General features: G+C 36.6%; 1 protein-coding gene across 1 annotated transcript in view; it reads left to right on the top strand.

The window, feature by feature from the left end:
- Positions 1-14,229, top strand: part of inppl1a (inositol polyphosphate phosphatase-like 1a) — a 44,274-nt gene that overhangs the window by 25,708 nt on the left and 4,337 nt on the right. The window contains exons 11-24 of the mRNA XM_048159728.1: positions 84-186; positions 2,597-2,793; positions 3,022-3,139; positions 3,307-3,403; positions 3,492-3,630; positions 6,108-6,207; positions 6,654-6,742; positions 6,934-7,015; positions 9,051-9,140; positions 9,215-9,328; positions 10,912-11,088; positions 11,577-11,732; positions 11,846-11,927; positions 12,039-12,161. Coding sequence (XP_048015685.1) covers positions 84-186; positions 2,597-2,793; positions 3,022-3,139; positions 3,307-3,403; positions 3,492-3,630; positions 6,108-6,207; positions 6,654-6,742; positions 6,934-7,015; positions 9,051-9,140; positions 9,215-9,328; positions 10,912-11,088; positions 11,577-11,732; positions 11,846-11,927; positions 12,039-12,161 — 1,667 coding nt within the window. The remainder of the gene's footprint in view (positions 1-83; positions 187-2,596; positions 2,794-3,021; positions 3,140-3,306; positions 3,404-3,491; positions 3,631-6,107; positions 6,208-6,653; positions 6,743-6,933; positions 7,016-9,050; positions 9,141-9,214; positions 9,329-10,911; positions 11,089-11,576; positions 11,733-11,845; positions 11,928-12,038; positions 12,162-14,229) is intronic.

Below are 14,229 nucleotides of genomic sequence, written 5' to 3'. Positions count from 1 at the left end.
ACTGTCATTTCTGAAGTCAGACGTTTACAGATACTCACTGTGTGTTACCTTTTTCTCGTCTTACCTTGTTTCTCGTTCTGAAGAAAAGGGAAGCATTCTGCCAACTGCTGCAACTCATGAAGAACAAGCATTCCAATCAGGATGAGCCGGATATGATCTCCATCTTCATCGGAACATGGAACATGGGTGAGACACACACACACACACACACACACACACACACACACACACACCCCAGACCCCTAAATACCAGAATATCACAGAGATTGCAATTACAATTGCCTAAATCATTTTAAAAGAATAATGTTCTAAATATAACAGTTTGAATATTGAAATATGAAATGTTGGGAAAAATGAAATGATACTATTATATGTGAAAAAAAAAAATGCCAGTAGGTGGCGGCAAATCAAAATGATAATTGCAAGATAAAAACTCGCAATTCTGAGTTGCGTGTTTTAAACTCATAATTGCAAGAAATAAAGTCAGAATTGTGAAATATAAACTTTTAAACTGTAAGTTATAACATATGAATTATGAGACAAAAACTAACAATTGTGAGAAAAAAGGCAAGTTATAAACTTGGAATTGCAAGGAAGAAAAGTCACAATTGCAAGATATAAACTCGTAATTCAGGAAAAGTCAGAATTGTGGGGGAAAAGTTGCAAATGCAAGAAATAAAGTCAGATTTGCGAGATATAAACTTGTAATTGAGGATAAGTCGGAATTGAGGATAAGTCGGAATTGAGGAAGAGTCAAAATTGTGGAAAAAAGTCGCAATTGCAAGAAATAAAGTCAAAATTGTGAAATATAAAATTGCAATTGAGGAAAAAAGTCGCAATTGAAAGAAATAAAGTCGGAATTGCGAGATATAAACTTGTAATTGAGGAAAAGTCGGAATTGGGGGAAAGTCCAAATTTTGGAAAAAAGTCGCAATTGCAAGAAATAAAGTCTGAATTGCGAGATATAAAATCGGAATTGTGGAAAAGTCGGAACTGAGGAAATGTCAGAATTGTGGAAAAAAGTCGCAATTGTGAGAAATAAAGTCAAAATTACGAAATATAAAATCGGAATTGAGGAAAAAAGTCGCAATTGAAAGAAATAAAGTCGGAATTGCGATATATAAAATCTGAATTGATGGAAAAAAGTCGCAATTGCAAGAAATAAAGTCAGAATTGCGAGATATAAAATTCGGAATTGTGGAAAAGTCGGAAATGAGGGAATGTCAGAATTTTGTAAAAAAGTCGCAATTGTGAGAAATAAAGTCAAAATTGTGAGATATAAAATCGGAATTGAGGGAAAAAAGTCGCAATTGCAAGAAATAAAGTCAGAATTGCGAGATATAAAATCGGAATTGTGGAAAAGTCGGAAATGAGGGAATGTCAGAATTGTGTAAAAAAGTCGCAATTGTGAGAAAGTCAAAATTGCGAAATGTAAAATTGGAATTGAGGAAAAAATTCGCAATTGAAAGAAATAAAGTCGGAATTGCGATATATAAAATCGGAATTGATGGAAAAAAGTCGCAATTGCAAGAAATAAAGTCAGAATTGCGAGATATAAAATCGGAATTGTGGAAAAGTCGGAACTGAGGGAATGTCAGAATTGTGGAAAAAAGTCGCAATTGTGAGAAATAAAGTCAAAATTGTGAAATATAAAATCGGAATTGAGGAAAAAAGTCGCAATTGAAAGAAATAAAGTCGGAATTGTGAGATATAGACCTGAAATTGAGGAAAAGTCAGAATTATGGAAAGAAGTCGCAATCACAAGAAATAAAGTCAGAATTGCAATTAAGAAATTCGGAATTGAGGAAAAGTTAGAATTGTGGAAAAAAGTCGCAATTGTGAGAAGTAATGTCAGAATTGCAAGATATAAACTCGGAACTGAGGAAAAGTAAGAATTGTCGAAAAAAGTTGCAATCGCGAGAAGTAAATTCAGAATTGTGAGATATAAACTTTAGGAACAGTCTGAATTGTTAAAAAAAAGTTGCAATTGCATTTTAATCATAGAATCATTCACTCAGCTAATTCATTCAAACTGGCTGATTCACTCATGAAAAAAGCAAGTGTCCATTGACTTTATGAGTCATTGAATCATTGACTCACCTGATTCGTTCAGAAATGGTCAATCATTCAAGAACGAAACATGACTGTGTGCTGCTGGGAGACGCAACTTTTCTGCTTTGTTTGGAACTATTTTCGTTGGCAAAATAGTAAAAATTGACAACTTTGTGTCTAAAAATTGTCAGTTCATATAATCAACTTAATGTTTATTGAACTGTTGTATAAAATGAATATTGATGATATTCGAGAAAATAGCACTCTTGCTCATGTGACATTGCGTAACTACATTATGTTATAAACACAAAATACAAGAACTCGTACAAGGGCAATTCATATCATGAATGTTGGTGGCATTTTATTAATTTTGGTGGCATTTGCAACCTTGTACGATGCCATTTTGTGCATGTTCCTGCTGATGACTGCCACAACACCCTGATGATTGACCACAACACCATAGCTGCCATCATGGTGGCGGGCCAAAACATTTCTCATAAAAATCATGTCGTCTTTGTGTCATAGTCTTTGTCTCTCTCTGCAGGCAGTGTTCCTGCTCCTAAATCGATGGGATCATGGATTTTATCTCGAGGCTTGGGGAAAACTCTGGATGAAATGGCGGTCACGATCCCTAATGACATCTATGTGTTCGGTACGCAGGAGAACTCTGTGTGTGATAAGGAATGGGTGGAAGCGCTCCGCTGCGCCCTCAAAGAATACACAGAGATCGACTATAAACCGGTGAGAGACTAAAATCTGTGTCATGAAGAGCTTCTGTAGTCATTCTGTGCATGTGCAGTTTTAATGATGCCACGACTGTTATGACTGCGACTTTATTTAGAGTTTTATGTGTTTTTGTCTGCCGTGTCAGCCGTCTGTGTTTCTCATCTGGCGGTTGATCTTTCCACTGTGACTTAATGAGTGAAAAGCACGAGTAGGAGGAATGGATGTTTGATTTCTGTGTTGTAGATTGCAGTGCAGACGCTGTGGAACATTAAGATCGTGGTCTTAGTGAAGGCGGAACACGAGAACCGCATCAGTCACGTGGGAATGTCCAGCGTCAAAACGGGAATCGCCAATACACTCGGTCAGAGCAACTGACTCAAACGCTTCCTCTGTTTTTGTCTTATTGTTAAATGTATCTTGATTTAAGACCAGTGAATTTACTGAACCTACATGTGACAACATGTGTTCATCACTATGTTTTTGATTCGGTTATATGCATTTATTTATTTGTTATTGTCTGTTTCCTAGGAAACAAAGGAGCAGTGGGCGTGTCCTTCATGTTTAATGGAACATCGTTTGGTTTCGTTAACTGTCACCTGACGTCCGGCAATGAAAAAATCCACAGGTGTGACTCGAAACACTGCAAATACTTCGATTCATGGTTTGTTTTGCTGCAGTGCCAATGGTTACTAATGACCTTTGACCCCTGGCAGACGCAACCAGAACTATCTGGACATCCTGCGTCAGCTGTCGTTGGGCGATAAACAGCTGAACTCCTTCGACATCTCGCTGAGATTCACGCATCTGTTCTGGTTTGGCGATCTCAACTACCGTCTGGACATGGACATTCAGGTAAAGCGCCATGAAACACATGAACAGCGTTTTTGATAAAAGTATTCTGGTGTTCTCAGCATGTAAAGGTCTTCTGTGTGTACAGCATTAGTTGTTGTAAAACCTTATCATGAGAATCTATTGAGATATTGCAATATTATATCTGTAGCCGACTTGGGTCTCAGTTCCACGTTATGAAGTCCAAATTGTTTGAAAAAACACTCAATTGTGAGAAAAAAGTCAAAGTTTAAAATCGTTATTGCAAGAAATAAAGATAGAATTGTGAGGAAAAAGTTGCAATTGCGAGAAATAAAGTCAGATTTGTGATATAAACTCGCAATTCTGAGAAAAAAAAAGATAGAAATGTGAGTTATGAACTTTTCAATTGCCAGTTATTGTGTGAAAACTTAATAAAATAAAGTCAGAATTGCGAGTTATAAACTTTTAAATTGCCAGTTATAAAGTCTCATTTGTGAGATAAAACTTGCAATTGTCAGAAAAAAGTCAGAGTTGCAAGTTTTAAACTTGGAATTGCAAAAAATAAAGTCCGAATTGCGAGATAAAAACTTTTAAATTGCGAGTTTTGCAATTACAAGAAAAAAAAGTCAGAAATGGGAGATATAAAGTCCGAATTGTGGGATAAAAATTTGCAACTGTCAGAAAAAAGTCAAAGTTGCAATTATAAACAAATTGAGAGGGAAAAGTCAAAATTGCGCGATATAAACTCCTAATTGAGGAAAAGTCAGAATTGTGGGGGGAAAAAGTCGCAGTTGCGATAAATAAAGTCAGAATTGTGAGATATAAAGTCGGAATTGACAAAAAGTCAGAATTGTTGGGGAAAAAGCTGCAGTTGTGATAAATAAAATTGCGAGATATAAACTCGAAATTGAGGAAAAGTCAAAATTGCGTTGAAAAAAATTGCAATTGCAAGAAATAGTCAGAATTACGAGATATGAACTTGGAATTCAGGAAAAGTCCGAAATATTGGAAAAAGGTCGCAATAGCGAGAAAGTCGTGTGTGGGGGGAAATCGCAATTGCGAGAAATAAAGTTGGAATTGCTAGATATAAACTCAGAATTCAGGAAAAGTTGGAATTGTGGGGAAAAGTCGGAATTGCGAGAAATAAAGTTATAAATTCGGAATTGCGAGATATAAAGTCAGAATTGTTTAGGGGGGAAATCGCAATTGTGAGAAATAAAGTTGGAATTGCTAGATATAAACTTGGAATTCAGGAAAAGTTGGAATTGTGGGGAAAAGTTGGAATTGCAAGAAATAAAGTTATAAATTCGGAATAGAAGAAAAGTCAGAATTGTGTAGGGGGGAAATCGCAATTGCGAGAAATAAAGTTGGAATTGCTAGATATAAACTTGGAATTCAGGAAAAGTTGGAATTGTGGGGAAAAGTCGTAATTGCAAGAAATAAAGTCATAAATTCGGAATTGAAGAAAAGTCAGAATTGTGTAGGGTAATTGGGAAATCGCAATTGCGCAAGAAATAAAGTTGGAATTGCTAGATATAAACTTGGAATTTAGGAAAAGTTGGAATTGTGGGGAAAAGTCGTAATTGCAAGAAATAAAGTCATAAATTCGGAATTGAAGAAAAGTCAGAATTGTGTAGGGGGGAAATCGCAATTGCGAGAAATAAAGTTGGAATTGCTAGATATAAACTTGGAATTCAGGAAAAGTTGGAATTGTGGGGAAAAGTCGTAATTGCAAGAAATAAAGTTATAAATTCGGAATTGAAGAAAAGTCAGAATTGTGTAGGGGGGAAATCGCAATTGCGAGAAATAAAGTTGGAATTGCTAGATATAAACTTGGAATTTCAGGAAAAGTTGGAATTGTGGGGAAAAGTCGGTAATTGCAAGAAATAAAGTCATAAATTCGGAATTGAAGAAAAGTCAGAATTGTGTAGGGGGGAAATCGCAATTGCGAGAAATAAAGTTGGAATTGCTAGATATAAACTCAGAATTCAGGAAAAGTTGGAATTGTGGGGAAAAGTCGGAATTGCAAGAAATAAAGTTATAAATTCGGAATTGAAGAAAAGTCAGAATTGCGAGATATAAACTCAGAATTGTGGGGAAAAAATCACAATTCGCGAAAAAATAAAGTCGGAATTGCGAGCAGGGGAATTCAAGGGAAAAGTCGCAATTGCGAGAAAGAAATAAAGTCAAAATTGTGAAATATAAACTTGGAATTGAGGAAAAAAGTCAGAATTGTGGAAAAAATCACAATTGCGAGAAATAAAGTCAGAATTGTGAGAAAGTCGCAATTACCTTTTTTATTTTTTATTCTGTGGCTGTAACAAGCCTCACATATGATTGCAGTGTGCTTACTGTGCACAGCATATGAAGGGTCTGTGTGCATGGAAGATCTGTTTCATTGATCTGTATCCCACAATTCCACTGTGCAGTACACTAGTACCTGCAGGAGTTCAGCACTGTAACCTGCACAGCTGTGGCGTCTGAACACTGGCGTGTCTATGACTCTCTCTCTCTCACAGGAAATCCTCAACTACATCAACAGGAAGGAATTTGAGCCATTGTTGAAGGTGGACCAGCTAAATCTGGAGAGGGAGAAGAACAAAGTCTTCCTTCGGTTCGGTGCGGCTCACCTCTGTCTGTCTGCGTGTCGGAAGAGTTATATTTTTTATTAACTAATGTTAACAAAGATTAATAAATACTGTAACATATGTTTTGCAAATTGTTAATGTTAGTTATTGCATTAATTAATTAATGAGAGCTTAATGTAAGGTGCCAACAAAAACATTGCAATAATGAGAATCCAATGAGATTTTACAATATTATAACTTATTATATTGTATATCATTTATTATATTGATTTATTAATTACAAAAAACCTGGACACGTTCTGTACCTTCATGTACAAGGATTTACAGTTTTTATTGACAGTTTTATTTCGTTTTTAAATGCATGTTTGTTCTAGAGTTTTTCTCTAGATTATCTAAATGTGCCTTTGAGATTTGAGTCTCTTGGCTCAGCAATACTTCCTTTCCCTGCCGCATCATTTCCTGTGTGTGTGTGTCCAGCGGAGGAGGAGATCACCTACCCGCCCACGTACCGATATGAGCGCGGCTCCCGAGACACGTACGTCTGGCAGAAGCAGAAAGCCACAGGGGTGCGTCACCTCAGATGCTTCACATCACCCTGAAATCACTCTCAAATTGTCTTGAAGAAGTTCACATTATTGAGTATAAAGATAGAATCCCGTGCTAACATGTTCTAAGGAAGCTACTTCCTGTGATCCGACCTTTGCCAAAGGAAGTGAAGCGTCCTGCATTCTCTAAATTCCTCCTCCGTTCCCTCTAGATGCGGACCAACGTTCCTTCATGGTGCGACAGAATTCTCTGGAAATCGTATCCTGAGACACACATCGTTTGCAACTCTTACGGTATGATGTCAACTAATATGATTAATTAAAGTTCAAAAGAACAGCGTTTATTAGAAATCTTTCTCGTAAGTACAAATCTGAAGCAGCACAACTGATTTCAACATTGATGATCAGAAATGTTGCAAATCAAGATCATGTGACATTGAAGACTGGAGTAATGATGCTGAAAATTCAGCTTTGATTACAGGAATAAATTACACTTTACCATATATTCACATAGAAAACAGATATTTTAACTTACAATAATATTTCACAATTTTAATGTATTTTTGAGTAAATAAATGCAGTCTTAAAAACATTAAAAAACTTTTGACTTGGGGTGTGAAATTGCTTTAATTTATATTGCTTTACATATTTTATATCATCATTAATTTATGTAATTATAACACACTTGCTATTTTAGTTTGCCATAAAGTATAAAAAATTCTGTGAATCAGTTCAAAACTGTACATTTTAATGAATTGATTCAAAACTGATTCACTGATTTGTTCACATCATCACTGAAAAATGTTGACAGAAATCATTTCGAAATATATTAAAATGTTTTAGTAGAAATATTTGAATAAATATTGCATTAAATATGCAGTTTTATTGTTGCAAATAGGCTTACATTTTCATCCTTGGGTTCATTTATCAAAAAATGTGCCTTGCTTATTTTAACTAGATTTTTTACTTCTTGCGTTAAACATTAAAAATCAACATGGTGGATCAGCTTGTGGTGTCAAAATAAAAACTATAATGATGTATATTAATTAGTGCTGTCAAATCGATTAATCACATAATATGAATAATTAATCATCTAATCAACTTGGTGTAATTAATTATAAATATTTGGATCAGTTAATCGAATTGTGGCTAAATTAATATTACAATTAATCAATCTGTTCGGCCAGAAAAAAAGTCAGAGTTTAAAATCGTAATTGCAAGAAATAAAGTTAGAATTGTGAGAAAAAGTTGCAATTGCGAGAAGTAAAGTCAGAATTGTGATATAAACTTGCAATTCTGAGAAAAAAGTTAGAATTGCAAGTTATAAACTTTTAAATGGCCAGTTATAAAGTTCAAATTGTGTGAAAAAATTCACAATTGTGAGAAAATGTGAGATGTAAACTTGCAATTGCAAAAAAAAGTCAGAATTGCGAGTTATAAACTTTTAAATTGCAAGTTTTGCAATTGCAAGGAAAAAAAGTCAAAGCTGCAATTATAAACTTGGAACTGAGAGGGAAAAAAGTCAGAGTTGAGTGATATAAACTCGTAATTGAGGAAAAGTCAGAATTGTGGGGGGAAAGTTGCAATTGCGAGAAATAAAGTTGGAATTGCTAGATATAAACTCGGAATTCAGGAAAAGTCGGAATTGTGTGGAAAAGTCGGAATTGCGAGAAATAAAGTTATAAATTCGGAATTGAAGAAAAGTTAGAATTGCGAGATTTTTTTCGGCCAGCGAACACTGAGTTTGATTGTCTGTCAACTCTTCAGAAAGGATATTTTCCATGGCCATGTAGTTATGATCATAATCGTTAAGTTGACATTGGGAAATGAGAAAGTGGAAGTGAATTAAACCGTAGCATAACAGGGGAATGGAGCTATGAAAAGAGTCATTTAACCAGCTGGAAGAACCATCAGTTTCTCACTATAAAGCAAAGGGTTTCACAACTTAATACTAAATCGCCATTTAGTGTTCGAATGTATGATATTTGCAAATGCCTGAGCTGTTGAAGAGCATCCGGATATTCATTCTCGGGAGAAATTCTTGATGGTTCGGTTCAATGGTGTTGAAGTTGTAATCAATATCTTCCGTGTTGAATGAAGAAATTCTGATATTATGTAAACTCTAACTTTTATGTTAGATGTGATTAATCGTTTTGACAGCACAAATATTAAATGATCCAGCTCTACTCTCAAAGTATATGACAAATACCAGGCTGACAAAAGTGTGTTATGAAAGCATGTGAAGTTTTGTTGGTTACTGAGGCTGATTTGCATATGCCACCCACTCAGATAAATATGCAAATATTTGTTTTGACTGTGTTTCTGTCAGGCTGTACGGATGACATCGTCACCAGCGATCACTCGCCCGTCTTCGGCACGTTTGAGGTGGGCGTGACCTCACAGTTTGTCTCCAAGAAAGGTACGGCGCGTGATGTCATCGCTCTGTTTTGTGTTTCCGGTGAACGTCCGTTTTAAGCTGCTCTTCCTCCGCAGGTCTGCCCAAGTCTTCCGAACAGGCGTATATTGAGTTTGAGAACATCGAAGCCATCGTGAAGACGGCCAGCAGAACCAAATTCTTCATCGAGTTTTATTCGACGTGTCTGGAGGGTAAGAAACTCATTAAACGAGTTACACCAATGAGGAAAATTATGAGAGAATCTTTATAAGATAATAATCGAGCAATCTGAGTTCAGCATTGATTATTATCACTGCCTGAAATCTGATCGATCAATTCTAATGATAATTATACATGGTAATTATGTAATAATAGTTTCTGTGAATCAGTTCAAACTGTTTTAATGAATTGATTCAAAATTGATTTACCAATTTGTTTGCATCATCACTGAAAAATGGTGACAGAATTCATTCTAAAAATATTAAAATATTTTAGTAGAAATATCTGATTAAATAATGCATTAAACATGCAAATATTGATGTTTATTACTGTGCATTATTATATAAATTAAATATTATTATTTTTATTTATTCATGTTGTCACTTTAAAATGTCATTCTAAATATATTAAAATGTTTTAGTAAAACTATGCAAATAAATATGCAATTAATGATGTTTGCTATGCATTGTTATATTAATGCATATAAATGAGTACAATTAAATATTCATATTTATTCATGTCATCATTGAGAAATGTTGACTGAAGCCTTTCTAAATATATTAAAATGTTTCAGTAAAAATATGCGATTACATATGCAAATATTGATGATTATTACTATGCATTGTTATATTAGTGCATATAAACGAATATTATTATTTATATTATTTATTCATGCCATCACTGAAAAAAATGTTGACTGAAGTCTTTCTGAATGTTTCATTAAAAATATATCCCTAAAAAAGTTGACAGAAGTCATTCTAAATATATTAAATAATAAAATAATTAAATATTGCATTAAATATGCAAATATTGATGATTATTACTATGCATTGTTATTTTAGTGCATATAAATGAATGGAATTAAATATTCTTATTTATTTATTCATGTTGTCACTTTAAAATGTCATTCTAAAAATACGCAGATAAATATTGCATTAAATATGCAATTAATGATGTTTATTACTATGTATTCATTGATATATTGGTGCATATTAAAATGTTTCAGTAAAAATATGATTAAATATGCAAATATTGATGTTTATTACTATGCATTGTTATATTTGTGCATATAAATAAATAAAATTAAATATTTTAATGTTTATTTATGCCATCACTGAGAAATGTTGACAGAAGTCATTCTATACATGTTAAAATATAAAATAATTAAAAAATGCAGTAAAATGCAATTATTGGTATTTATTACTATGCATTGTAATAGTTCATTAGTCAGAAAACATGCCTTGAGTGTTTTAACTAGATTTTTACTTCTTGCATTAAACATTAAGAATCATCTTGGTGAATCCACCCATCTCAGACTTTGCTAGATCAGATTTCCGGCAGCGATAGAGATGAATGTTGAACTCCATACTGACTGATAAACAACTGATAAAAGAATATGATAAAAAGAATATGAAAAGCATTTGCATGCTTTGAACTTCCTTGTTTGTGGGTTAAACCGAATGTACAGCAGGAAATAATGTGGACTGAGGGTGAAAAATGTTAGTGTGCCGCATTATTGGCATAAATTGAGTGATGTGTAACCTGTGTGTGTGTGTGTGTGTGTGTGTGTGTTTAGAGTTTAAGAAGAGCTATGAAAATGACACTCAGAGCAGTGATAACGTGAACTTCCTGCGTGTGGGCTGGTCCTCCAAACAGCTGACGACACTCAAGCCCATCTTATCCGACATCGAGTATCTACAGGACCAACATCTTCTGCTGACGGTCAAATCTCTGGACGGATACGAATCATACGGTGTGTGAGCGAATCAGTTCAGGATCGTTCTGGCTGTAATTAACCTCGTTAAAGCTGAAGTGTTGCTGTTCAGGTACCTGACATAAAGGTGTTTAACTAACTTGCTCAGACAGATGATCTTCAGACTGTGTCTGAAACTGAAGTCTGCTGCAGCGCCACCTCGTGGTCGTGCTGAGAATACAGTCTAAACTCCTGCTGAGTTATGATCTTCATTCTGATAGACTGAAGCACTGCATTCTTGTGCCCATTTGTAGAGCACTTTTGGGGTTATTAAATTAAATTATATTATTAAATTAAGTCAAATTGTTGCTTTTATAGCATTTTGTAAGTCACTTGTGTTAGTCAAGGTTTCTTGCACAAAAAACCGAGACATTTTTCTAGTTTAGAAGACGATTTATGTGTTTTGTTTTGCATGCATTTGTAATGGACTCTGTGTGTGTGTGTGTGTGTGTGTGTGTGTGTGTGTGTGTGTGTGTGTGTGTGTGTAGGTGAGTGTGTTTTGGCTCTGAAGTCGATGATTGGCAGCACAGCGCAGCAGTTTCACACGTATCTGTCCCACCGCGGTGAGGAGACGGGAAACATCCGTGGCTCCATGAGGGTCCGAGTGCCGTCAGAGCGCATGGGCACAAGAGAACGACTATACGGTACTGAGTGTGTGTGTGTGTGTGTGTGTGTGGACATCATGAGCCCTACATATTCATTTTCTCTCTACCTGTTTTACCCCAGATTGTTGTCATGTGTTTGTCGTTTCTCTCAGAGTGGATCAGTGTTGACAAGGACGAGACGGGCGGACCCAAAGGCAGAACTCTTCCTCCGAGAGCCGGACACGATTATGTCAAGTGAGTCAAAAACAAGTCATGGTTCATTTCTTGACGTGATCACTGTGTTTCTGCAAGCGTGTTTTTGGTCCGGTAAAGTGTCAGACACAACTGTCATTCTGTTCCTTTTAGACCGTCCACCAGCAGGAAGTTGGGGTCAGCTGACCTCGGTAAGGTATCGGAGGAGGGAGATAAGAGCATCACGGGGCGACATCCACACACACACTCTTCGAAAGAAGACAGCGCACAGAACAGGTGGACACAAACACATACGCACACACAAACTCACTAACACATCCACTCACACGTTACACACACGTTACACACACACTCATTACACACGCACACACACTTTACACACAAACACGTGTTACAAGCACGCATTACACACATTACGTACACACACGTTACATACACGTTGCACACACATACACACGTTACACACACATGCATCACACACACACACACACACACTTCACGTGTTACACACACACACACGTTACACATTACATACACGCTACACACATACACGTTACACACATGCTTGTTACACTCACATACTCACACGTTACACACGCACACGTTATACACACTCACACTCGCGCGCGCGTTACGCACACAAACATGTTACACATGTTTTACAAGCACGCATTACACACGTTATGTACACACACGTTACACCCACGTTACACCCACACGTTACATACACGTTGCACACACACACACACACACACACACACACACACACACACACGCTTCACATGTTACACACACACACACACACACACGCTTCACATGTTACATACACACACACGTTACATACACGTTACACTCACATACTCACACACGCACACGTTACATACACACGTTATACACACACGCACACACGCACACACACATTACGCACACAAACAAACATGTTACACATATTTTACAAGCACGCATTACACACGTTATGTACACACGCGTTACACACACGTTACATACACGTTGCACGCACTCACATACACACATTACACACACATGCATTACACACACACACACACACACACACACACACACACACGCTTCACGTTACATACACACACGTTACACCCACACGTTACATACACGCACATACACACATTACACACACACACAAGCTTCACATGTTACACACACACACACACACACACACACACGTTACACGTTACATACACGTTACACTCACATACTCACACACGTTACACACGCACACGTTACATACACACGTTATGTACACACACGTTACACCCACGTTACACCCACACGTTACATACACGTTGCACACACACACACACACACACACACACACACACACGCTTCACATGTTACACACACACACACACACACACACGCTTCACATGTTACATACACACACACGTTACATACACGTTACACTCACATACTCACACACGCACACGTTACATACACACGTTATACACACACGCACACACGCACACACACATTACGCACACAAACAAACATGTTACACATATTTTACAAGCACGCATTACACACGTTATGTACACACGCGTTACACACACGTTACATACACGTTGCACGCACTCACATACACACATTACACACACATGCATTACACACACACACACACACACACACACACACACACACACGCTTCACGTTACATACACACACGTTACACCCACACGTTACATACACGCACATACACACATTACACACACACACAAGCTTCACATGTTACACACACACACACACACACACACACGTTACACGTTACATACACGTTACACTCACATACTCACACACGTTACACACGCACACGTTACATACACACGTTATACACACTCACACACACGCACACACGTTACGCACACAAACAAACATGTTACATATATTTTACAAGCACGCATTACACACGTTATGTACACACGCGTTACACACGTTACATACGCGTTGCACGCACTCACATACACACATTACACACACATGCATTACACACACACACACGCACACACACACAAGTTACACGTTACATACACGCTTCACGCTACACACATATACGTTACACACATGCTTGTTACACTCACATACTCACACACATTACACACACTTTAAAAACACGCTTCACACAAACACTACGTTACATACACACACACGTTACATACACACGTTATACACACTCACATTACACACACAAACAAACATGTTACACATGTCTTACAAGCACACATTACACGTTACGTACACACACGCGCGTTACACACACACACGTTACATACACGCTGCATGAAAATGTACCACCTGAATGTATTTTAGATTT

Source organism: Megalobrama amblycephala, linkage group LG16 (assembly GCF_018812025.1).
Source record: "Megalobrama amblycephala isolate DHTTF-2021 linkage group LG16, ASM1881202v1, whole genome shotgun sequence".
NCBI classification, from domain to species: domain Eukaryota; kingdom Metazoa; phylum Chordata; class Actinopteri; order Cypriniformes; family Xenocyprididae; genus Megalobrama; species Megalobrama amblycephala.
This window is presented reverse-complemented; position numbering and strand designations above follow the sequence as displayed.